General features: G+C 49.9%; 1 protein-coding gene across 2 annotated transcripts in view; it reads right to left on the minus strand.

The window, feature by feature from the left end:
- Positions 1–5,427: 5,427 nt before the first annotated feature.
- The window catches only part of CABLES1 (Cdk5 and Abl enzyme substrate 1), a 100,986-nt gene continuing 79,519 nt past the window's right edge, over positions 5,428–26,894 (minus strand). For both annotated transcript variants that reach the window (XM_065932475.1, XM_065932473.1), the window contains 5 exons: positions 24,930–25,086; positions 23,669–23,772; positions 11,045–11,151; positions 8,863–9,070; positions 5,428–6,833 (listed from right to left, as the gene is read on the minus strand). In XM_065932475.1, coding sequence (XP_065788547.1) covers positions 6,693–6,833; positions 8,863–9,070; positions 11,045–11,151; positions 23,669–23,772; positions 24,930–25,086 — 717 coding nt within the window. In that variant the 3' untranslated portion in view covers positions 5,428–6,692. The remainder of the gene's footprint in view (positions 6,834–8,862; positions 9,071–11,044; positions 11,152–23,668; positions 23,773–24,929; positions 25,087–26,894) is intronic.

The following is a 26,894-nucleotide window of genomic DNA, read 5'->3' on the forward strand; positions in this document are numbered from 1 at the left end:
TTCCTGCCCTCATGATCCCTGTGGTCTAGAGTGACAGTTAATGACCATGAAAGGGCCTCTCTGCACCTCTGATGAGGGCTCAAGTGCTGTAAATGACACTTGGGGGCTGAGGCACGAATTGTCTCCAACAGCTCGTAGCCCCTAAGCCATTCCTTAGCTCTACCTTGTGAAGTGGGTGTCGCTGCCAGCTGATGGCCTGCCCGAGGTGAACTTGGCTGCGCCTCAGAGCAAAACAAATGTGCATTTCCTAGCCACACACTGACCAGAGCGACAGCAGCCAAGGAACATGCGGAGCAGAGGGGCAAAGAGAATTTGTGTTAATTGTACCGCCTTGTGGAAAAATCACACACATGTGCACAATGAGAAGCTGATGGATTGAACGCTGGCAGACACTCACCCGGACCATATTACCCTCACTGTGATCTTCTTACTTTTCTTTTCTTTTCTTGATTGTTTTTTTATGTGGGCCATTTTTAAAGTCTTTATTGAATTTCTCACAATATTGTTTCTGTTTTGGTTTTGGTTTATTGGCCATGAGGCACATGGGATCCTAGCTCCCCAACTCGGGATGGAATCTGTACTACCTGCATTGGAAAGTCGTCTTAATCATTGGACCACTGAGGGAGCCCCCTTAATTCTTAAAATTTTTTGGCCCTGGTCATATTACTGCAGGAGACCCAGTTTCAATCCCTGGGTTGGGAAGATCCCCTGGAGATGGGAATGGCTCCCCACTCCAGTATCCTTACCTGGTGAAATCCATGGACAGAGGATCCTGGTAACTACAGTCCATGGGGTCGCAAAGAGGTGGACATAACTGAGCAACTAACACACAGACACACAGACATACACACACACGTTACCCTCACTGTAGTTGTCAGCTTACATTTTTTTTTGGCTGTGCCACACCGCATGTGAGATCCTACTTCCTGCTCAGGGATCAAACCTGTGCCCCCTCCGTTGGAAGCATGGAGTTTTAGCCACTGAACCACCTGGGAAGTCGGGAAGTTCCCTCTTCTGCTTACTTTTCAAAGCCTCTTAGCTCACCTGTTGCAGAAGCACATTTCCACAAAAGCCCACAGTCCGCCAGAGCCCAGAACTCTGTCTCACGTCAGCTATGAAGGCTGCTCACACCCGAGATGGTGGTGGTCTGCACTTTGGGGCTCCAGATTCATTGTCCCAGCTGCACAGAAGGGACGGCGGCCACCGGGGGGAGTGTGGGGAGAAGACCCCACCTCAACTGAGAGGCCTCGAGTACAGCAGGTCTGGAGTGACACCTGAAGTCACCTGGCTCTGGCCTCTCCACTTTCTCAGCTTCTGTGTTTTGATCCCTGCTTGAGACAACACACAGCTGGTTGGGCTTGCGATTTGGACAGACCTGGCTAGGAAACCTCCTGTCTTGGCCACTTCATGGCTGGGTTACTGGGGGCAAGTAAAGTCACCTTTCAGAACCTCGGTTTCCTCATCTCTGAAATGGGTGCACGACACCTGATTTTTAGAGTTTGTCTGTTAAGGGTTAAATAAGAACATGGACTTTTAAGTGCCAAGCACAGGGCTGGCAGGGGCTGTGTGCTTGGTGAATATTCAGTCCCTTTGACAAACACTGTGTCCAAGGGATTATCTGTGTCTGGTGGCTCAGATGGTAAAGAATCTGCCTGCAATGCAGGAGACCTGTGCTGGGAAGATCCCCTGGGGAAGGGAATGGCTGGCTACCCACCCCAGTATTCTTGCCTGGAGAATCCCATGGACAGAGGAGCCTGGTGGACTACAGTCCATGGGGTCTCAATGAGTTGGACACGACTGAGCGAATGTAGTAGAAGTTCTGGCTTCTCACCAAGCTGTCCAGGTGCCCCGGTAAGGAGTCCTCGATTTCATCCTGTCTTCTTGATCTTCATTCATTAAACCAAACAAAGGCTCTAACTTGCCCACCTTGTCCCCTGTGTGCCAGGCTGATTTCTGAGTGGCAATTTCTGACCCTGTGGTCTTGGGCATTCCAGGTCCCTCCCGGGCTGTCCCGTGTCTGGAGCAGCCTTATTGTTAGGGGAGTCCGTGCAGAGAACAGTCTCATGGCACCTGGAGAGGTTGCCTTCATCTTGCCCCCAGTGGTCCAACCTCTGGGAACCTCTCAGGGGCAAGCCCTGGGGTCCCTGCTGTCACCTGAGTTTCTGAACCCAGAGTAAGACACATCTTATAAGATGCTACATGGATCTCAAAAATGAAGGTCAGTCTGGAAGCAAAATGGAGATCTATTCATCATAACGTCCCGAAGCCATGACCGTACAGCTCCCCCACTCTGGTAGAGGGGTCGATGCTCCAGCACCCTCAGCGACCCTGACCCTCCACCATCGCAATGTCCCACCCGTGCGTGGACCCAAGAACCTGAGATACAGATCTCACCTCCGTGTAGCGGCCCTAGTCAACACCCAATACAGCGATGCCTGTAAGCCTGCTCTGCACTTGAGACCTACAATCAGTTTAATGGTAGCTTCATCCACTTAAACATTTCTGGCCACACATATCCCCAGAAAGGTAAGATGAAGCATAAAGGTAAACAGGTGTCAAAACTAACTCTCAGTGAGAGACTGGCACTGTTCCTTTTGATGCTCAAAACCATCTATATTCTAAAACCTCTGTTTTAGACAACCTTGTACATGAGTAGTGTCTTATTTTCAGGCAGAAAAAATTCATTTCCTATGCTTATATTAGGGCTTCCCCAGTGGCTCAGCTGGTAAAGAATCTGCCTGCAATGCGGGAGACCTGGGTTCCGTCTCTGGGTTGGGAAGATGCCCTGGAGAAGAGAACAGCTGCCCACTCCAGTATTCTGGCCTGGAGAATTCCATGTCCATGGGTTCGCAAAGAGTCGGACATGACTGAGCAACTTTCACGCACATGCTTATCTGGAGGAATTGTACCTCTCAGATTTTAATGCATACAAATGTCCATGGAACCTTGTTGAGATGCAGACTCTGCATGTGTCACAAGGATCCAGGGGATGCTGACAATGCTGGTCCTCAGACCACACTTTGAATAGCAAGATGGAACCAGGAGATGATACACAGCACCATCCTCACCCAGTGTGTCTTCAGGGTTCAGCCAGCCCTGTGTTTGCAGACTTTCTAGAATATCTATTTAGAAGTCTTGATGCAGTGTGGGTTGTCAGAGCTAGCACTCCCTGCTTGGGCAGTAAGAGGACCATGCCCTTCAATTATTATTTTCTTACAGCTTTTTGGCTCATCTCTTGCCTTGCACTTGACCTCCTGGAAGCCACGTTTACATTAGTGTTGACAATATGTGACCCAGACTTATTGTGTGGATGTTTCTTTCCCCATCAGGCCCTCAGCTGGGACCTGGCCAGCAACTGTCCTGACAGCCCCCAGATGAACTCAGGCTGCCTCTGGAGGAGGGGAGACCCTGGGCTGCTCCCCCAGAAACCTTTCTCTTCAAAGAACTCCTTCTATTGCTGGACAGATACTGTAATTAATGGGTAACAAAACTACTTGGCTCAAACCTGCTCAGTCCCAGCCCACCCCGCCTCCTCACGTGCATATTGCAAGGGAGATGAGAAGGCTTTAGGGAAAATGAGTTATAGAGGCAGCCAGGGTGTGTGGGGGGGTGAGGGATGGCCATTCAGCACTGCACCGGAAATGTCTGGGAGAGACGGTTCAGCAGTGAGGGCAGTAAACAGAACTAGGTGCTGCTGGGGCATGCAGGGGGCTGGCACCTTCTGCCACCCCTGTGCCCGCATCAGCAAAGCAGGGTCGTGCTATGGAGCAGTTTGTGTAGGGTAAGGGGTGGCCCCAAATGGGCCTGCTGGGTGGACCACAGAAAGAGCAGAGGAGTTTCTGATCAGGAAAAAAAGTCAAGGAAAATAAACAGCTTTGTGTCGTGTGTGGGTTGCTTGTTTGAGGGTAGGTTTGACTGAGAAGGGGGGCTGCGGGTAGAAGGGAAAGGAGGGACCCTGCTAAGTGTCACTGGGCTGAGGTTCCAAGGCTTTTAGAGGGCGGGAGACTGGCTTAGGGACAGGCCAGCTGCTTTGCTGACTTCCGGCTCTAACAAGATTTCACAGTCAGGCCATCAGAAGAGAGGCACCCCCAGTCCACCAGGCCAGGCTGGGGAAACTAAGTCAGGCGGAGCAGCTTCCTGCTGTCCCGAGGGGCACGTGGCTGTGGTGGGCTTCCCCACACACATAGCCTTGGGAGAACTGCAGGGGCTTCAGGCAGCCCTTCGGGGAGCAGGGCCTGCAAGGGGCCTGAACTTGCCCCTGTGGTGGAGGGTGGAAGGGGGCAGAGCCTCAGGATCTTCTAGAATAGTCTGCCTTCTCTCCCCACAGCTCAGGCTGCCCCCATGACTCTGCACCAAAGGCCAAGGATGGGAAGTGACTGAAAGGCACCAAGTCACAGGGAGGCTCCAGCAGTGACCCTGGTTCTCCTTTCCCTTCAGAAAGCTCATGAAATGGACAAGAAAAAAAAAAGGGAACTCTGGAGAACATCTTTCATTCTAAGCCTCCCTCCCAACTAAATTTAAACCAATAAACTCCTCACTTAACAGATCCACAGGTCAAATAAACTTTTAAATCGTCTTAAAAAAAATAGACACACAACTTCGTAAGTCTACCTCCTAAATGCCAAAATCCAAACTGCCCCAAACTGAAGAATGTTAGCCTGACTTTAAGACAGGGGGAGGACGCAGGGTGTAGCCCAACACACATCTGGGTTGGTGGCCCGTGTCACCCACTGGACGTCCCCCCAAGCTTGGCAGGAGACTCAAGATGGATGGATAGCAGGGAGTCACCTGCAGGCAATTTCTAGATGCTAGTGACCTGGCTTCTAAGTAAGGCCTTTCACCTGCAGGCCCTCACTGCAGAATTTCCCTGGTGACTCAGATGATAAAGAATCCACCTGCAATGCAGGAGACCTGGGTTCAATCCCTAGGTCAGGAAGATCCCCTGGAGAAGGGAATGGTTACCCACTCTAGTATACTTGGCTGGAGAATTCCATGGACAGAGGAGCCTGGCGGGCTACAGTTCATGAGATTACAGAGTCAGACATGACTGAGTGACTAACACTTTCAACTAGTATTTGACAAATCGGGCCAAAGAGGTCATGTTCATCGTACCTCCCAACAAAATCATCTCACAACTGAATGCAGTTAAGGAAATCTGTTTGCAAAATATTCAGGACTAAACTTGGTTACATGTCCTGTTTGCTCTCTCCCCCGCCACTCCTTGAATCCCTCCAACCTGTGACTGTCAGATTCTTTCAAACCCTACTAAGTAAAGCTGGGTACACTCTGTTCCCCCATCATCCCTTCTCTGGGATGAGAAGCTCCGGATCTGTGTGTGGGATTGAGGTGGAGCTGGTGGCAGAAGCATCCGTAATGCATGGTGAGGGGTGACTGCTGAGACTTACGTTGTCTACACATACACGGGTATAGAAATCATAAAATATTTTAATTCTCTTTTTACAGGGCCACAGGCTTCCTTGTGTCAGGTGAATCCCAGCAGGCACCTCTCTCTAGCAGCTACAAGGTGATGACATGTTGAGAGGCCTCCGTACAGGTTGCCCCAGTAAATCGGTACAAGTTGCAATGAAACCTCTGCACTAACAGCCCTGGGGACATGGTGATGCTAAAAGTTGCTGCCTCTTTGATTGACTCAACCTCAGTTCAAGACGCAGTTTGTCCCAGTTGTCAAAAAGTCTCAAAACACCAATCATGCGTCTTACCCCTATTCTGGATTTTATAAAACACTTTATATATATATATACATATATATATATAGATATAGATAGATAGCACAAGAAATGTGCCTGCGATGCACTCTAACATAGAGCACAGGAATACACACCACGGAGCCCAGCCCCAGCCTGTCCACAGGAGAAAAGTGCAAAGGTTCGATGCACACACAAGGTGTGACAGTGGAAAGGTACCCAGTGCCGCACGCCACACCTTTCCACGCAGCCCGTCTGACAGTGATAGCTTGTCGCCTCTGTTCCGTTAGTGGTAGTGGGGGCAGAAACAGAAACTATATGATTTTCTAAGGGCAGAGGATATCCATCTGGTATGGAGAGAGTGATGGTTATCCAGAGATTTATCTAGAAATAACTGCCGAAGGTCAGTATGACTCCAGGCTGGGGTCCGCAGGTGGGGCTGGCTTTGCAGGTGGAGGCTGATTCGGCATCTCTCAAACACACAGACTCTCACACTTCTCCATACACTCCTCCAAGGGAAAGTGCACTTCCAACAGCGGCTACAAAAATAGATTGGCACGCTCTTTCGATACAGTGAGGGAATCTTCTAGAAGCTTTCCCCCCACTTCCACGAATTCTCTTCCCCGATCTGCTCTAGGACTTCGCACTCTGAGTTGGAACGGGTCCGGAGAGAAGGCCCTGGACCACGCCTGCAAGGTCTGGGTGTGGCTGCGAGGGAGTCCCAGTGGGGCCTCGTGCTCCTGCTGGGGGAGCCATCTTCTGAACGGGTCTCCCCTTCCTGGTTGAGCAGTAATCAGCTCACTGCCCATCTTGTCTGGCCAGATGGAAGACTCCCTGAAAAGTTCCCGGTACGACTTCTATACAGAAACAAATGTTGAGAGGAAAAAAAGTTTGCTATGTCGAGTTCTAGTTCTGCATTTCCAGTAGTATGGTGCTACCACTCCGGGCTCAGAAGAAATGGTCCCTGGCCCTCCCAGGAGGCCTGTGCTAGGAGCTCTGGACCAGGCGTCTGTAGTGAGGCATAACTTCGTGCTCTGGGAGGTGAAGGGCAAACTCCAAGGCCACCAGCACTGGGAACTCAAAGGCGATCAGTTCTCGTCGATTCAGCCGGAACTTCTCTTCCAGTTTCTGCAACAAAATGTAAGAAAACCAAAAGCCTTTTAGCCTTGAAATAAAAATCCTAGGTTTTCTCCGTGTGTAGCCTCTATATCCATCAGCCAGAACTTATAGAGAAACCTGTTATAGGCAAGACCGTGGAGGAAGAAAGGGAGGCGTCAGCTGTGTTTCCTGCTCGCAGTCCTAGGGCAGAAGGACTCATACCTCTTGAGGATCCACAGGCTGCCGGGAGCCTGGTATACATCCCATGACTTCATTTAATCCTTCAATAATCTTATGATGTCAGTGGTTTTTAAAATTATTTATTTATTTATCTGGCTGCTCCAGGTCTTAGTTGCAGCATGTGGGATCTAGTTCCCTGGCCAGGGATCGAATCACGGCCCCTTGCTGTGGGAGCATGGAGTCTTAGCCACTGGACCACCAGGGAAGTCCCTGAATAAACTGAATTTTAAAACAGGCGTTCGTATAACTGTCCAAGAAGATCAGTGTTTCCTTGCTTTAATGACATTCTACTTTAAAAGCAAGGACATCAAAAAGTCTACAAACAATAAATGCTGGAGAGAGTGTGGAGAAAAGGGAAAGTTCCTACACTGTTGGTGGGAATGTAAACTGGTACAACCACTATGATGAACAGAACGGAGATTCTTTAAAAAACTAAAAACAGAGCTACCATTAGACCCAGCAATCCCATTCCTGGGCATATACCCAGAGGAAACCATAATTCCAAAAGATAGATGCATCCCAGTGTTCACTGCAGTGCTATTTACAATAGCTAAGACATGGAAGCAACCTAAATGTCCATCAGCAGAGGAATGGATAAAGATGTGGTACACATAATCAATGGAATATTACTTAGCCATAAACAGAAGGAAATAATGCCATTTGCAGCAACATGAGTGGGCCTAGAGATTGTCTTATTGAGTGAAGTTGGACAGAGAAAGATAAGTAACACATGATATTGCTTGTACGTGGAATCTAAAAAAAAACGGTACAAATGAACATAAGTTCATTTGTACAAAATGTACATTATGTACAAAACAGAAATAGAGTCACAGGTGTAGAAAACAAACCTATAATTACTGGGGGAGAAAGGAAGGGAGTGATGCAGTGGGAGATTTTGATTGACATATACACACTACTGCGTATAACACAGATAAATTACAAGGACCTACTGTATAGCACAGGGAGCTCTGCTCACTGCTTCTATAATGGCCTGTATGCAAAAAGAATCTAAAAAAAGAGTGGATACTATATATGTGGGGCTTCTTAGGTGGCGCTAGTGGTAAAGAACCCGCCTGCCAATGCAGAAGACATGAGCGATGCAGGTTTGATCCCTGGGTCGGGAAGATCCCCTGGAGGACAAAATGGCAACCCACTCCAGCACTCTTGCCTGGAAAATCCCATGGACAGAGGAGCCTGGTGGGCTACAGTCCACAGGGCTGCTAAGAGTCAGACATGACTAAAGTGACTTAGCATGCACACATGCACAAACTATGAATATGTATAATTGATTCACTTCACTGTACATCTGAAACTAACACAACATTGTTGGTCAACTATACCCAAATAAAAAATTTTTTTTAAAGTAGAAGAAAGATATTACCACTCAGTCAAGGCCACGCCCTTCCCCAAAAAGGAGGTGGCTGAGGTCACAGGAGGCCAAAGTGTGTTGAGCCAATGTGACTGATGGACACTGTTGGTCACCATGCCCACAAGACCCCTGGCCGTCATAGTGGCTTCTGTGGCTTTTGAGAAGAACCTCATCCCTCTTGGTGCCTGAATATGGATTTTTATGGCCAGACCCAATCTAGGGATCTTCAGTCTTGTCAAAGGGACCCATCTCTCTGTTCTAAGACAGCCCAAGACGTGGGGTCTGACATTTGCTTCTGCAGAAGGGCCGACATCACAGTCCTGGTCCCTCAGCTGGTACTAATGATCAGAATTCTCCCAGGCAGGGTCACCAGCCAGGCTTTTCTGAGAGACCAATGCTGGCCTGGAGCACGTGCTCCCACTCCAGCCAATCAGGACTCAGACGACTTACGTCAATTAAATGCTTGACTTCATGCTTTTTGAGGTCACTTCCGATTTTGGCCGCTAAGAGCACGCAAGCGCCAGCACAAAGCTTCCGGTTCTGTTTGTTCAGTTTTCCCTTGAGGGCGAGCTTCTCAAAGTAGACAAAGGCCATGGCCACCGTGGGCTCCTCGAGGCCACAGTCCTCCTGGGCGAGCTTCCGCATCTCTCGTTTCAGGCTACAGAAAGGTGGGAAAGAGGGAAGGGTCTTGTTAGAATGTGGAGTTTCAGGGGACTGCAAAGAAAAAGACTATCCTGTCTCGAAAGCATCTCCTCTTTCTCAATCACAAAAGGGTGATGTGGAATGGGAGTCGATCTCTATAAGCAAGATAGTTATATGTGGCCAACACATTTAAGAGATCAAACCAGTCAGTCCTAAAGGAAATCAACCCTGAATATTCATTGGAAGGACTGATGCTGAAGCTGAAGCTCCAATACTTTGGCCACCTAATGCAAAGAGCCAACTCATTGGAAAAGACCCTGATGCTGGGAAAGATTGATGGCAAGAGGAGAAGGGGGTGACAGAGGACGAGATGACTGGATGGCATCACTGACTCAAGGGACATGAGTCTGAGCAAACTCTGTGAGATAGTGGAAGACAGAGAAGCCTGGTGTGCTGCAGTCATGGGGTTGCAAGGAGTTGGATACAACTTAGTGACTGAACAACAACAGACTTAAGTCACTGGGACTTTGAACCCTTCTCTGTTGGTCAGGCTGTATAGACGACGTCAGGTCTGGACCATGGTGAACTCAAGTGGATGGCTGAGGGTCTCGAAATGGAATAGAGCCGTTCACAGTGACAGGAGGAAATAAAGGTCATTCCAGAGATAGCCACTGAGATAAACTAGGTACTTGGTATCAGGTCTGCTGAAGGTCACTTATGGCCACTAACTATGGCAGAAGAGGGGTTCAACTAAGAGTGCAGCAACCAGGGGAGAGAGGCCCATGAGGAAAGGGACACATGTACACCTGTGACTGACTCATATTGGTGTATGGCAGAAACCAACACAAGGTTGTGAAGCAATTATCCTCTAATTTGTTCTTGTTCAGTTGCTCGGTCATGTCCGACTCTCTGCGACCCCATAGATTGCAGCATGCCAGCCTTCTCTGTCCTTCACCATCTCCCGGAACTTGCTCAAACTCATGTCCATTGAGTTGGTGATGCCATCCAACCATCGCATCCTCTGTCGCCCCCTTCTTTCCCACCAGCAGGGTCTTTTCCAATGAGTCAGCTCTTCTCATCAGGTAGCCAATATTAAAAATAAATAAATTTTTAAGAAAAGAGTGCAGCAACCAATCTTTTTAGGAGAGTTGCCTGGCCAGCAGACCAAGTATGAATACTTAATTTTTCTCACTTCTTGGCTCGGAACATGCCAGAATCAAATCAGTATTAGGATATGTACTCCCATGTACGTTGGCACATGTTCCAACACCGTATTTGTGTATAGTCTAGCCTCCATTACCACACACACACACACACACACACACACACACACACACACACTGAAATCTTGCTGTCCTGGCACAGTTACCACAACACAGGTCAGCTTCTCTCCAGCCCAGCAAGACCCACAGATGTGGGTCACCGCAAGGCCGATCCAATCTGCTGCAGGGGAAACTGGGGCCTGATTTTGCTTTGGCTTTTTTTGCTGATGAATTATAGATAGGGCTTAGCTGTCATCGCTAGGAGGATGACTGTGGGTAGAGGGTTATCTCAAACCCTGTGATGCCAGCTCTTTTCTGTTTTGCCTGCATTTAAGGAAGCTGGGGACCGAATGTTTCCTATTCTGAGTTTTCCATAACATAAATCTTACTGAACTGCGAGCCACAGAGAGTATGAAATGATTCCTTCATGAGCAACCTCCTCCCCCACACCCAGATCCTTGTCAGCTCGTATCCAGCCTCCCTCGGCTCTCACACTTCCGGGAGCTGGTCAGCCAGCTTCGGACGAGCCTCTTTAATTAGAGCTGAACATGACCTGTTTCACTTCCCCAGAACAACAGGAGAGCCAGCATACAAAGCATGACCTCATGGTGTGCTGGGGGAAGTCCAGGTGGGGGCCCAGCCCCAGCGTGTGTTTCCGACTCTTTGCGACCCTCTGGACTGCAGCCGGCCAGACTCCTCTGTTCTTGGGATTTTCCGTCCCCACCTACCTCCGAATTTTGCTGAGTGTTAACTTAATGTGAGGGAACTTCTCCTTGAAGGTCTCGTTCATGTCCTTCTTGAGATCGGAGGGCTTCACGTAGTCAATCACTGTGGTCTGAAACAGATCGGGTCACACGGGTCACATGAGTCACTACTTAAAATATGGGTCATGGGTCATAATCACATGCAAGTCACAGCCAACTTCTAACACCCCCACCACCAGCAACGGGGAACTCAGGCCTGAGCCACCTTGAGGGCTCTGCCAGATGCAGGAGCCCGTCAGGGCAGGACCCCTTCAGGTGGATGGAAACGAAAGCCCAGACATCAGCAGGACCCGGCGACATTTAGAAAACCTGGCCGCCAGAGTCACTGCCTGGCAGGCAGTCACGAGGTTTGTGATGATGTGAGCAGGTTCAAGCAAAGAAGCTCCATCTTTCATTGGGTGCCAAAGCCAGGTGAGCCCCCAGCGAGGATGCTCCAGGGGCTGGAGGTGGGATGGGGGATGACTGGATCTCACCCAGTGGCAACCATAGCAGCTCTGCTGTTGTCTGTCTTATATGTAGATATGTGCAATGCTCCTTTCCACGTTTTTTTTTTGTGTGTGTGGGATACTAGTTCCCTGATCAGGGATGGAAATTGGGCCCCCTGCTGTGGAAGCAAGCAGTTTTAACCACTTGAACTGCCAGAGAAGTCCCAGCACAACCCTTTTCTTGAAAGAAGCCTCCCACTGCCTAAAGAAGTTTGCAAGTGACTTCCAGCCACCCTAACCTTATGGAGGGGGAAACAGAGGGTCAGAGAGGTGACCAGGCTTGTCCCCACTGAGGAAAGGTGCACTGCTTTCCTGTTCTGAATCAGACTGAAAGAGTAGTGGTTAGTAGCAGCCGGGAGCAGCTTCAGGCTGCTGAAGGTGGGAAGGGTTGGGGACAGAGGCTGGAGGCTCCACATCCAGCGAGTCAGGCAACTTGCAAAAAGTGGCTTAACCTCCCTGAGCCTCACCCTCCTCTTTGCTGCACAAGATAAGAATACATAGCCAGGACATGGAAGCAACCCAGATGCCCATCAGCAGATGAATGGATAAGGAAGCTGTGGTACATATACACCATGGAATATTACTCAGCCGTTAAAAAGAATTCATTTGAATCAGTTCTAATGAGATGGATGAAACTGGAGCCCATTATACAGAGTGAAGTAAGCCAGAAAGATAAAGAACATTACAGTATACTAACACATATATACGGAATTTAGATAGATGGTGGCGATAACCCTATATGCAAAACAGAAAAAGAGACACAGAAGTACAGAACAGACTTTTGAACTCTGGGGGAGAACGTGAGGGTGGGATGTTTTGAAAGAACAGCATGTATATTATCTATGGTGAAACAGATCACCAGCCCAGGTGGGATGCATGAGACAAGTGCTCGGGCCTGGTGCACTGGGAGGACCCTGAGGAGTCGGGTGGAGAGGGAGGTGGGAGGGGGGATCGGGATGGGGAATACGTGTAACTATATGGCTGATTCATGTCAATGTATGACAAAACCCACTGAAATGTTGTAAAGTGATTGGCCTCCAACTAATAAAATAATATTAAAAAAAATAAATTAAAAAAAAAAAAAAAGAAAGGAAAAAAAAAGAATACCTGTCGGGCTGCTTCACAGGTTTCTCTCAAAGATCAAACAAAGAGAACCCAATGTATCTAAAGCACACTGGAGAATTCTATCGAGACGACAACGGGGAACAACGGGGAGGCAGCAGCCAGCTGAGCTGTGCTCCTGTCCCACTGAATCAGTGTCTAAGGGTGGGCTTGCTCTCAGCACTGTGATCTTGCCCAGGTGGTTTTTATGCAAATCAGATCCTCCTTTGCCTCGTCTGCAATGTTACTTCTGCAGGATCATCTTCCCTAAGTCCCCTGGTGGACTTGCCTAAATTCCAGCCATCACCCTTCGCTATACACTATGGCTCAGATAGCCAATCTCCTTCCAGACGCCACGCTGTCCTTCCCGATTCCTTTGCAGCTAGGATTCCACACACAATTCCAGGTCCTCTGGGGATGACGCACTGGTGTCAGAAAGCAGAGTGCAAGCAGAGGCTGGGCGTCTGTTCTCTCTGCTGCCAAGAGGAGTGATGGCAAAAGCCCTGGAGTCCCAGTTTCCATTTTGCGGGTGTGGACCACAGCAGGGCAGCATGGATCCAGAGCTGGCAGCAGCGGCAGCATCCTGACCGTGGAGGTGGCAGAACCGTCATCTCTGGAGCTGACGGCCGGTGCACATTCCCCTGGTCACCTGGTTCTGCAGTACGGTTTGGGGATCATTCCTGAAATCCCAACTCAGGCTGTTCCATCAGCCTCCCCAGTGACGACAGGCTATTTAGTACCCTGTAAAACATGCTTTTCTTCTTAAACTAGCTTGAGTGGATGTTGTGCTTCATAACTGAACCAGCAGACAGTCTTTGTTGATGGCATTTACCCCTTTTGTAACAGGACATCTTTGGGGGGGGGGGACATGGGATGACTGCAGAGCTGTTTCCCCTAAAGGCGCTAATGTCATCTCTTCACTGCGGCGCTGGGGGCCTCCCATGCCACTTCCTGACCAGCCCTAGCTTTAAAACAACGCAGTGAAGAGCAACAACCCAGCCCAGCTTGCAGCCTTAGAGGTGGGGCCAGGAGGGCTCAGGCCATCCCAAGCCTGGACCTCCAGGAGAGGTCCTTTATTTTTATACACAGCCTCATTCTAGCTCTTGGGGTACAGAGCTAGGGGCTTATTTTTCCTGGCGGCAGGATGAGTGGACATGTATATTTGTTTCCATGCTGGACGCTTGAGGGGAGGGTAGAGGGTAGGCCAGTGAGCTGATGCCATGAGACCCTTGGCTCAGCACTTGGCCCCCAGTGAGGGCTGCACACGATCAAGCCCTCAAATTCATTTTCTCGGTGGCAGAATTCTGAATCCCAGCTCTGCCACCCGGAGTTGCAGAGGTGGCCTTCTCTGATGCCTTCTGGGGGAGGTTTCCAGCCACTCGACATCTGGGCACTAGTGCAGGCAGTTTCAGCTCTCTGTGCCTGTTTCTTCCTCTGGCTTCTCTGTCACGTGCTTTATGTTGATGGCTGCAGGGCACCAGGTGTGCAAGCTGCTCGCGATCAGGTGCTTGGGGCACGCAATCGTGGTGGCTGAGTGGGCGGTCCCCAAACTGACAGTCTGCTCCCAGGCCCTTGCTCAGACAGGACCTTGCACACACACTGTGCCTGTGGTCCACTGTTCCAGACCGGCCAGGCACCAAGTATGGGAAGACTTGCTCAGAGCCCAGGAAGACCCTGCAGTCAGATTTCAGAGGACGACCAGGGCTCACTGTCCTCAACTCTGGTTCCCTCGAGGGAACACTTTCTGGGAACATAGCAGCTATGGCTCCTCTGCGTGGTCCTGTGTGTCTTGCGGGAGCCTACAACATCCTCTAGAGGCTGACCTCCCCACATTCCCTCCCCTTCCCGAGAGACAGCTGTCTTCTTCCCAGTGATAGGGGTGAGCTGAGGGGGCAGTACTCAAGGCTGAGTTGCAGTGTGACCCCAGCCACTCACTTGTTCTGGCTCGTGTGTGTATAGCGTGTGTGTGTGCACACGCTCAGTCATGTCTAACTTTGTGACCCCACGGACTACAGCCTGTCAGGCTCCTCTGTCCATGGAATTTTCCAGGCAAGAATACTGGAGTGGATTGCCATTGTCTTCTTCAGGAGATCTTCTCGATCCGATCCAAGGATCGAACCCTTGTCTCTTACATTTCCTGCATTGGTAGGCGAGTTCTTGACCACTAGCGTCACCTGTGAAGCCCAAGGCTCAAGAGAGAATGAATTAACCAGGAGGCCCACACTTTGTTCCAAGTCTCCTCTCCCTCTAATTGCATGGTTTATGAAGACTCGCACTGTCTGGGTTTTGCCACTGCACGTGTGTTCCTAGGAATCAAAGTGCTAGTAAATGGGCTGTGGGTCCCTCCTGGCCTGGGACAGAGCCGGTGGCCACTGCATTCAGTGCCACCAAATTCCTGGCCAGGGGACTGGCCAAGTGCAGGGGTCCTTGTGGCCCCAGAAATGGCCAACAGCTGGGCCAGGCAGGCTACGTGAGGGACAGGCAGCTCCACCCTTGGCGCCCACAGTTTGCAGAGGAGGGGTGAGAGATGGCTTCCATGTGCTTTCTCACAGCTGCCTGGCTGCAGGGATGCTGTGTGTGCACAGATGCAGGAGGAAGAGGGGAGGTCAGCTGGGAGGAGGCTACCATCCCAAATGCAGGTCCAGGGGGATGCAATTCAGAAAGGAGCCCTGCTGGGCCTGCCCTGCCGGGGACAGTGGCAGAGTTAGGGGGGCCAACCTGGACGCTGATGCCTGCACCCCTTCTGAGATAACAAGCAACAGCAGTTAGGCCACAATCTAGTGGCCTAACCTAGCTAGAAGCATCTACCACATCTACCGGAGATGCCGAGACACCTTTGCTTTATTCAGAAACAAAGACTTGACTCATCCTGAGAGAAGGGAGGGAGCCTCCACGGAGGAGCTGAATGTGGGCCCGTTTCTGGCCCACAGCAGCCACCACGATGCCCCAAGGTGGAGGCCTCTCGGGGTGGGGGTAGGGGGCAAGCAGGGGGGAAAGCGAGGCAGCAGGAGTGTGTCAAGGAGGGCACGTGTGCCCCAGTAGCAGTGCTGGAATGAGGGGCTTGGAGCTGACAGGTTGCTGGTCTGATTCCCAGAGAAACAACAGAAAATGTGCTTCCACTCGGGACCTGGTAGGGTTCTCCTTCCTCCTGCCTGCATTTCCGAGCCTCACATCTCCCTGGGAATTCTTAAGGCAGTTCTGCAAGACGGGAGCTTGCAGTCGACTCTGCTAGTGCTTGCCTTTGGGTCGGAGGAGCCCCTGGGGGCAGGAACATTCCAAAGGAGCCAGGTTCCAGCCGCAGGGCTGCCTGTCACCCGGGAGGCATGGAGAGCCTGGGGAGCTGTGTAGCCACCCCTTCACCCTGAACCTGCTTTTGAGGGCCTGTGACACGGAGGATACAGGCAGTGATGGGTGCAACTCCTTCGACACCTAGTGCCTCCACGGCACTCGCCCGCCGTCCACCAGGCTCCGAGCCCAGCTGGGCGTAGGAAAACAGACGTGATGTGCTCGCTAAGGAAAGCGGAGCCCCAGCCCTCCATGAAATCTCTAAAACCACACACGGCCAGGCATTCCGGCTGTTCCCTGCTTACTCCTCTCCCCGGTGCTGTATGCTCTGTGCTCGGCCCCGTCTGACTCTCTGACTCCATGGACTGCAGCCCATCAGGCCCCTTTGTCCATGGGACTCTCCAGGCAAAAATACTAGAGTGGGTTACCATTTCCTCCTCCAGCGGATCTTCCCTGACCCAGGGATCGAACCCACATCTCCTGCATTGGGAGGCAGGTTCTCTTCCATTGTGCCACGAAGGGAGAGGAAAGCAAGTCGCAAAGAAACTTCGGGAATGAGTGCACGGACAAATGGCCTGGGGCTGTGTTTGTTGCTATTTCTACCCACCGATTCCAAACACAGGATCCTGGATCTAACCTCTGTCCCATCCCCTAAGGTGAGCAGCTCTTCAGGTTCTCTCACTGAAATGAAATGCGTTGCTTCGAGGAGAGCCACACAGGGAAAGCTGCCTTTGTCAGAATTACACCATCACGCAGACTGGGCAGGTGTGCAAAGCATGTCCTCAGTTGCAGATATGTGACGGGCATTCACATGGTACCACAGAAACTTCTAGAGTCCTGTCTCCACCCACCTGAGCTGCCACTGGGGAGGTGTGGCCCCCGAGGTCACACGCAGCCAGCTCGCATTTGGATGTACTTCTAAACACTCAGTTCTTAAGATGGTGGTTAAAGAGCACGAGCTGATCCCGTGTGTGCGGCATCACGTTCAAACTCATAGTGTGATAATCGAAAATCTGAGACAAATACAGAGAAGGGGAGCAGACGCTACAACACCTTGGGTGAAACGTAAAACAATGCTTCACAAAATACAAAAACAAAAACAATGCTTCACATTTGTTTTACAAGAAAAAGCAGATAAAAAAACCCAAACCACAATACCGACGCAAGCCACCACATAGATAACCCTTGAAAACATAAGTGAAAGAGGCCAGAGGCAAACGATCACATAGTGCATGATTCCATCTTCATGTAATGTCCACCACAGGCAAGTCTATGGAGACAGAAAGTACATTAGTGGTTGCCTAGGGCTTAGAGGATGGGGGCGGCTGGTTAAGGCTACGGGGGCTCTTTTGGGGGATGATGAAAATGTTCTGAAACTGATTGTGGTGATGGTTGCACAATTTTGTGAATATACTAAAAACCACTAAATTGTACACTTTAAAGAACTGAGTTGTACAATATATGAATTACTATATAACTAATAAAGCTCTGGGGCGTCCCAGGTGGCTCGGGGGTAATGAATCTGCCTGCCAATGCAGGAGACACAGGAGACTCGAATTTGATTCCTGGGTCGGAAAGGTCACCTGGAGGAGAAAATGATAACCCACTCCAAAATTCTTGCCTGGAGAATTTCATGGACAGAGGAGCCTGGCGGGCTACGGCCCATGGGGGTCCCAAAGAGTCAGATATGACTGAGCAGCTGAGCAAAGCAAGAGAAAAAAAAAAACCAAATAAAGCTCTTACCAAAAAAGAAAAAACCCAAACCTAAAGTGGAAAACAAAACCCACCGTGACGCAATAAGGCATTTTAACACTTACACCAAAAGCCAGAAGCCCTCAAAGCCCTACTGCTCAGCATCTATGCAGGTGACTGGCGGGGAAGTTCCAGGGCCCCTTCCAGGCTCCAGAGAGGCCCAGCAATGGTGTGTTGGTGACGCTCAACTACTTGTCTTAGAGAGGGTCTCCCATATAAGCTCCAGGCACTCTGAAACCTGGGGGCCTGGACAGAGCCTTGCAAGGGAGGGGCCTTTGGACTCAAAACTGCTTAGCTTCTCAATAAATCCACCTGCAGACAGGAAAGTAAGTGCCCACATCACCCAGACAGCTTTCAACGAAAAGGAAATAAGGAGGGAAAGCAGAATCCAATCTCACGGAAGGCTGGGTTAATCTTCCTTTTATTGCTTTCTATTCCCTCCTGCTCAGCATCTCACACTGGCCTGAAAAATTAAGTTCTAAGATATATTCCCGTAAACCTGGGGAGATGCTGAGATGGGAGGAGGGGCTTTACAGGGAGTCTTTAGAATGTAATATAAGAACAGGTAGTTTATCACAGAGGTCAAGCCAAGGGATGTGCTCTTGAGATGCAAATATGCTAAGTTACTCAGTCGTGTCCAATTCTGCAACCCCATGGACTGTAGCCCGCCAGCCTCCTCTGTCCATGGGATTCTCCAGGCAGAAATACTGGAGTGGGTTGCCATTTCCTCCTCCAGGAGGGATCTTCCCAATTCACGAATCGAACCTGCGTCTCTTGCATCTCCTGCATCGGCAGGCGGATTCTTTACCACTAGTGCTACCTGGGAAGCCCCTGAGATGTAAATACCTACAGATATCATAAAGGTTGTGAGTCGGCATTCTTTCTGATGTCAAAACAGTTCGTGAGAGCTATCTTCCTGAGAGACAAGGATCCAGAAGTCCATTCACAGAACGTTAACTTTCTTGGCTTTATCTCAGTCAGCTCTTTCACTCACTTTCTCCTCTGAATTGCTATCCACACCCATAAAGAGGGAAAAAAAAAAAACCCACTACCAACTTGGCTGCCAGGTTCTAATGATAAATAACCGTTGTCAAGTGAAACGTAAATTACAGGCCAGGAGGCGCATAGGGCAGGAAGCACCGGTTTGGGGAGCCGGGGTGGAGGGCTCTGGTCCTCCCTCTCCTCATTGAGAAACCACCACGAAGCTCAGGCCCTACAGGAACCTGCTTGTAGCCAGCAGACTCCACAGGCTTGCTTTCTTTCTTTTTTTATAAACAAACTTTATTTTATATTGGAGTATAGCCAAATAAAAATACTGTGATAGTTTCAGGTGAGGACAAACAGACTCAGCCATCATGTACACATATCCATTCTCCTTCAACAGATTTTCATGTTCTGGCGTCACCTTCTGGAAACTTTATGGCCAAAACCCAGGGACAGCTGCAATCTGGTTTCCATACCTGCCCCAGGAAATTTTTTTTTTTTTTTTGTTCAAACTTCTTCGCCCTTTCACAGTGGCAGGTACTGGGAGTGACTTGCTTGGATCAAAGTTAAAAAATACAACTATAACTAGGAATGCAAGGCTGGCTTCAAAGGATTCCTCTTAAACTTTGTAAATAACAGCCTTCTTTCTCAGCCTCAGGGAACGTTCATCTCTGGAACCCTCCCACTTTGAGGGATGTCCCACTGGTGGTGATGAGTGGCCCTTTTATCATCTATGGAGAACAAATTCGAACCTTCAACTACACCCTGGTTGGTAGACATTACCTCCACTATGACTCAGAAAGCCCACTGCCAGGTATTTACACAAGAGAAATGAAAATGTACATCCACAGAAAGGCTTGTATGGGAATGTTCATAGTAGCAAGATTCATAATATCCCTAAATGTAAATAATGCAAGTGTCCATCAAAAGCAGAATGGTCAAATAAGTGATGGTCTATCCATACAATGGAACCCTACTCAGCAATTAAAGAAAAACAAACTGCTTATTCATGAAACATAAGTGAATCTTACAGATATTAAGTTGTGTGAATGAAGATATATTTTTTAAAAAGCACATATTGATAGGACACAATTTCGTTCTTATGAAGTTCCAGTAGAGGCAAAACCAACTTTGGTGACAGAAGTCAGAATGGCAGTTGTCTTTGTTGGGAGCAGGCATGATGCAGAATAGGATGGAAAGGAGAGAACTTTCCTTTTTAAAAAATTTAATTAAAATTTAAAACATTTTTCGGCCACACTGCATAGCTGGATCTTAGTTCCCTGACCAGGGGTTAAACCCATGTCCCCTGCATTGGAAGCACAGAGTCTTAACCACTGGACCACCAGGGAAATCCTGAGGGAACTTTCTAAATGGACAGATGTAGTCAGAATGGAGGATGGAAAATTCATGGAACTATACACTTTCAATGGATACATTTGATTAAAATTATACCTTAATATGAAAAGAGAAAAACAAATGACTGCTGCAGGATTTGATGGGGTAGAAGGGCTAGCTTGTCACTATAAAGGTGGCTTGATTCTGTAGAGGCCATACCAACACCTCAGACCCCGAAATTCCATAAGTATGGGACCACCTCAAAACCCGGAACAGTCCCTGGTTCCTAAACCTGGGCCCCTGCTGAGCTGACTAAACTTAAACTGCCCTGGGGGCCTAGCAGGCACAGGCCTAGGCTGGCAGGACCGCAGAGGCCTTGGAGGCTGATTATTTAGGGAGGTGGGTGGTTTTGCTCAGACTGTAAGGGACTTGCTAGTCCCTTCCCCAAACTCCACAGCTGGGAGCCAGGGAGCGGGGCAGAGGGGCTGGGCTCACAGGACTTACGTCTGCCTGCAGGGGGCGCCCTGCCAATCACGAGGGGTCACTTGGCGGCAGGAACGCGCCAGGCTGTGTCAGTTCTTCCCGCCCACCTCCGACAGGTGCCCCGTGCCCTCAGAGAGGGCCCTCAGCAGCCTGGATCAGGTGACCCTGTAGCTCCTTCTGTCCACCTTGGTGCAGATGTGCTCAGCTGCTTCAGTCATGTTCAACTCTGCGACTCCATGGACTGTAGCCCGCCAGGCTCCTCTGTCCATGGGAATCTCCAGGCAAGAGTACTGGAGGGGGTTGCCATTTCCTCCTCCAGGGATCTTCCGGACTCAGAGATCGAACTTGCATCTCTCACGTCTCCTGCATTGGCAGGCGGGTTCTTTATCTCTAGCGCCACCATCCACCTTAGTAGTCGGCGCCTATTAACCAGCACAGTTCTGTGTATGGGGTCAAGTTAGTGAGTGAACTTGTCAGGATCATCGGTCTATTGACTTCCCCCGTGTGTGTGCCTGTGGGTGTGCACGTGTGTGTGAAGGGTGGCAACTGGTACTGTTCAAAATACCCATCTGACACAAGATCAACCTCTCGCACACCTCAGGCTGTGGCATGTGGGGCCTCCCTCCCAAGGCCCAGCAGGCCGGCTCCTTCTCTCACGTCAGCATTCACTTTTGATCCACTTCCTCAGGGCAGCCTTCCTGGAAGCCTACGTTCAAGCCCTGACTTGCCCTGTCAGTCATTTCCCACCACTTTTCTAAGATGATTCTCTCCTCACCCTCCTCACTACAGTGACTTGTCTGGCTTCTCCACTCACTCTAAGGTCAAGGAGAACCGGGGCGGTGGCTGGACACATTCTACACCTGTTACCCAACACACAAAATAAAACGAGCAAACCAAAATCCAACCCCCACCCTACTCCTTCTCCTGCAAGTTCAATGCAAAAATTTTGAGTCTAGCAAACCTAGAAACCATGTCTACCAGAGAGGAAGTCTCTCGGGAGCCAGGCTGAGGTTCTTTATAACCCTTCACATGCACATCAGGGTGCAAAGTAGATGTGCCATATTTTATTAAAGATATTGTCAATATCTGTGGCCAGATCAGAAAGACATATAGGTCTTATGAAGCTGACAAGGCAACTGCAGCTCATGAGCAATTTCATTCCCTAAAAAAATGGATGGTTACAGGAAGCACAGGCTACAGACTCAATGTGGTGAACTGAAAAATGACCCACTTGGGATCATAAAATGAGGGTTAGGACATATTAATATATGCTGACCTGGCAGGTCATCTAAAACACCGTCCAGGAGAGGGAAAATGATCTGTGTGCACAGGTGTGCCTGAATAGACTGTAGCCCAGAACCTCAAAGCTCACAATTAAATCATTTAAAGAAAAAAAAAAAAATCAGAACCACACTGGCCAGACACCAGACCTATAAAAGTAAAATTCGCTCAGTCATGACCAATTCTTTGGGACCTCATGGACTGTAGCCCATTAGGCTCCTTTGTCCATGGGAATCTCCAGGCAAGAATACTGGAGTGGGCTGCTATTTCCTTCTCCAGGGGATCTTCCTGACCCAGGAATTAAACCCAGGTCTCCTGCACTGCAGGAAGATTCTTTACCATCTGGGCTTTACAGGGAAGCCCAGACTTATAAAAGGAGTGAAAGTCACCCAGTCGTGTCCTACTGTTTGTGACCCCATGGACTGTACAGTCCATGAAATTCTCCAGGCCAGAATACTGGAGTGGGTTGCCATTCCTTTCTCCAGGGATCTTCCCAACTCAGGGGTGGAACCCCGGTTTCTCGCATGCAATTTCTTTACTGTCTAAGCCAACAGGTCATATGAAAAAAATAATCATACATGGCCCTGGTTTTGCCTTTTGTGTTAAGTGTTGGAGAATAAGGATGGTAGAGAGAAGCCGGGGTAATTTTAAACAAGATGCCTTTGGCAACTCATCCTGGCTCAGTGTAGCATTTTAGAATGATCTCTGAGCTATTTGCCAAATTATTAATACAAGAGAATCTATGTTGAAAGTATCAATGCAGGCTTGAGTTCTGCCTGGTGCTTTTCTGACGTCAGCTACTTGCCAGATGCTGGCCAGATAGACAGACTGGGGGTGGGGGTGGGGGCTTCCGCTGCTAACGATAAGCTTAACAGCGAGTGCATGGGCTGGGGTCTGATTCTGGCCTCTGCAGACATAACAGCCTAGAACAGAGAAACAATCCTCTGCCCACTCCTGGGGCCAGGGCTTCTGACATCGGGCCGGGCTGGAGGGGAGAAGGGAACCAGAGCTGGATGTTTTTAGCTGTACCTGCCCATCTGAGCCTGGCAGGGGGTGGTGGGGGTATCCTGGGTCTGTGTGCTCTACCTGGAGGTGCATGTGGCAGGCCTGGCATGGGCGAAGGTTCCCACAAAGCCCGGCTCCCCTCCTCCTGCAACACCCTGGGCTCTGCCCACCTCTGAGTCAGGGCAAGTCTGCCCACTGACAGCACACGGGACCCCGAGAGGCCCCACGGGTGTCTGGAGGCCCAGCGGCCACTGTGGTGGAAAACGGTGGTCAGCCGAGAACAGAAAGCGAATCACCCAAAGGGAAAAACAGGAAGAGTCTGTGAAACAAAAACAGCAAGGAAAGGTTTTGCATTTAACACCCACATTGTCCTACTTTCACTTTCCCAGGAGATGATTCTGTCATCCGGAGTCCGTTGCCAAATGTTTGCTCAGAGCGCGGACAGTGGCCCATGGTCACCAAGGAACCCCAGCGAGCTGAACTTGAACTCAGCGCTGCTAGTGATGGGCGGGACTGGTCGTGCCCTACCCACTGGGGTCCATGGACATGCAACCTCAGAGGTGCGGTTCCACCGTGAGTTGGCAGCGTTGACACACACGGGCCACTCGGCCATCTCACACCCTCTGAAGTACTGTACCTGGGCCAGGTGGCCGGAAGAATCCTGGATGTGACGCATGTGCTTGTCCTTCCCTGAGCGACCCCCCTGGGCAAGACGAGGCAGGGGGTGTCGTCGAGAAGAACCAGGTGGAGCAGTGTTTGAAAGCCCCAACCCCAGGAAGAACCACCACCACTGTCCGCAGGGACAGCATGGCACCTCCGAGTTCCCCGAGGAGGCTGAGGGGCTCAGCACCCTGACCATCCCTCCACCACCACTCACCATGTACGAAGGGAAGATGAGAACTCGCTTGTGCTTGCCACAAGGCCACTGGGGGTCATCCAGGAGATTCGGGTCATAGTCCATAAAGTCTCCCAGGTCGCTACCTGAGGATCAACGCAAAATGATAATTTAGGGCCCTGACCTCCCAAAGCAGAAGTGGCCGGGCGAATGCCTGGTCCAAAGTTCGATGGTAGAAAGGCTGGTTTCAGGTTTCTGAGCCCAGTCACATCAGTAGATGTCTCTGCATGCCAATGAAATGTGTCCCACCTGTGTGCCCACCGCCCCTCCCTGCCCTGGGCAAAGGAGTTCGTCAAACACTTTACATTCTGACATTTTTTTTCCATTAAAAAAATTATATATTAATCTCCCTGACCTGGCAGAGCACAAAACCTCATAAGCATGAACATTGCTATGAACACTCACAGACTACAAAACAAGGCACGGAAAAGGCTCACTTTCTAAACGTACAGATCGAACGAGCCTCAAGTTGCATGTGAGTAGCACGTTCGGTGTGAATAATTGTGGGCAGGCTCTTGGGGTCTGAATGCATGCAAACCAGATCAAATACCAGTGCAAACAGCAGTCAGTGACTGGAGGAGGCCGAACAGCAACTGGACGGGCCTGAGGAACTTCACGCTCATCTGGAATTTCTCTGAGAGTGGAAAGAATCCTGCCTCATAAAGCATTTTTCTCCCCGTGTCAATTCCCACAAAGGCTTATACAGGAGAAGCGGAGTCTTCTGTCAGCGGCTGAGTAAGCTCACCTGCTGTGAGAGTCACTAAGGGAGTTTTCACACCTGCCTGTTCATTTATGGTCCAATTACTTGAAAAAAGCCAATTTAAAAAAAAAAATTTATTTGGCTGCACCAGGTCTTAGTTGCGACTTACAGGATCTTTAAGTTGCAGCATGTGGGATCTAGTTCCCTGACCAAGGATCAAACCTGGGAGGGCAGAGTCTTAGCCACTGGACCACCAGGAAAGGCCTGAAAGGCCAAACTTGAGCACTAGGAGAATGTAGGTGAGAAGCAGGTAAGTGGAGAGATGAGGAGCTGAGAGGCAGAAAGAAGCCAGGGAGCCAGGCCTCTCTGCAAGGTGGTCTGGGCATATCTCCTCGTGGAAGCTTAGGGGCTGGCGACTAAGGCCTCTCATTAGAGAACCTGCCTTGTGGCCTGGTCATAAGCCTGCCCATCCACCAGTGCACACAAGGAGACCCAATCCATGCCATCCACCGAAGCACCTCCTGCAGCCAGACCCCAGCTTACCCGTGTCGAGGCTCCCCTGGGTGCTGCTCGCCCGGCCGATGGAGAGGCTGCGGTGGCTCAGGGTACGGAGCTGGGAGAAGGAGGACGTGGAGTCTAAGGTGTTTCTCCGTGTTCCGAAGGCATTTGTAGGCAGCAGAAACTGGGTGTAAGAAACAGTCTAAAAGATGAAGACAAAAACAGGCAGTGATTAACCCCCGGCAATGAAGGAGACGACAGATGAGATGGTTGGATGGCATCACTGACTTGATGGACATGAGTTTGAGCAAGCTCCAGGAGTTGGTGATGGACAGAAGCCTGGCGTGCTGCAGTCCATGGGGTTGCAAAGAGTCGGACATGACTGACTGAACTGAACTGAGTGTGAGGTTTGCATTCTGACCCAGCTGTGTTGCCACGCCAAGTTCAGGTCAACATTCTCATAGCTGGGCAATTCTAAAATCCAAGATCTGAAAAATGAAAACTGTTTTTGCACATGTTTGTGCCAAAACCTAAACTGGACTGACTTGAGGCCATCCTAGTTTTAATTTATCCCACTCAGCGTGAATATTCATGTGATATTTGTGTGTCTGAGAGATACTCGTGTGTCTGATCTCAAGGGACCATCTCCAAAGCTGCTGGGATGTTTTCTAACTCAGAAGGCATATGTCGCAGTGCTTTGTTTAATCCACCACGGGTAGAATTCCAGAAGATCAGGCCCCAAGAGTCTCTGATGAGGGCTCTGCCCTTCCCTGTTCCCCTGGCAGATGCTGTATCTATGGTGCTCATCTCACTCCACCCTCCCTCCTTCCCCTGTGAACACTCAGTCTTCAGGAATGAAGCTGCGACACGTGTTTTTCTTTTCACCTGCTTGGCAGAGACGTGGCTCATGATGCCAGTCGGATGCAGTGCGCGTGTGTGTTAAGTCGTTTCAGTCGTGTCTGACTCTTTGTGACCCAACAGACTGTAGCCCGCCAGGCTCATCTGTCCATGGGATTCTCCAGGCAAGAATACTGGAGTGGGTTGCCACGCCCTCCCCCAGGGGATCTTCCCCACCCAGGGATCGAACTCATGTTTCCTTTATTACAGGCGGACTCTTTACCACTCAGTCACTGGGGAAGCCTGGAAAGCCCCTAAACACTATCTAGTAGTGGGATTGCTACTCACTACAGTTAATACATGTTCAAACCACCCGCCACTCCATCCAGGCACACGCATGTGTGTGTATGTGAGATAAAGCAGTTTCCCCTCACTCAGTTTGTTACTCATGGCCCAAAAAGACTACAGGGAAAATTCTAGAAATAATTCCTCAACTTTAAACTGTGAGTCAGTCAGAGCAGTATGATGAAATCTAGCACCATCCCGCCCAGCACGTGAACCATCCTTTGTCCGGCGATCCCACCCCTTAGTCATGGAGTAGCCGTTTCTTTCGGTTATCAGATGGATTATCGTGGTATCACAGGATTTGTGCTCGAGCATTATTTTACTTACTAATGGCCCCAAAGCACAAAGTAGTGACAGAGTACAATTCGGATAGTCTCTTACTATGCCTATTTTAAAAAGTAAACGTTATTAGCGGTATGTACGTATAAGTAAAAACATAGCATATATAGGGTTCTGCCCTACCCAAGGTTTTAGGCATTCACTGAGGGTTCTTGGAACATATCCCCCAAGGATAACAGTGGGTAACTGGACTAGTCAGGATGGGCATTCATGGAGAAACAGTTGGGCAGCTATGTAACCCATCTGCACACCTGGACAGGGGGCTTCCCTGGTGGCTCAGCCAGTAAAGAATCTGCCTGCAATGCGGGAGACCCAGGTTCAATCCCTGGGTCAGGAAGATACCCTGGAGAAGGGCATGGCAATCCAATCCAGTAGTCTGGCCTGGAGAATCCCATGGACAGAGGAGCCTGGTGGGCTACAGTCCATGGGGTCGCAAAGAGTAGGACATGACTGAGCGACTAACCCTTCCTCTGGACTAGCGTCACTCAC

This window comes from Muntiacus reevesi, chromosome 4 (assembly GCF_963930625.1).
Source record: "Muntiacus reevesi chromosome 4, mMunRee1.1, whole genome shotgun sequence".
Lineage (NCBI taxonomy): Eukaryota > Metazoa > Chordata > Mammalia > Artiodactyla > Cervidae > Muntiacus > Muntiacus reevesi.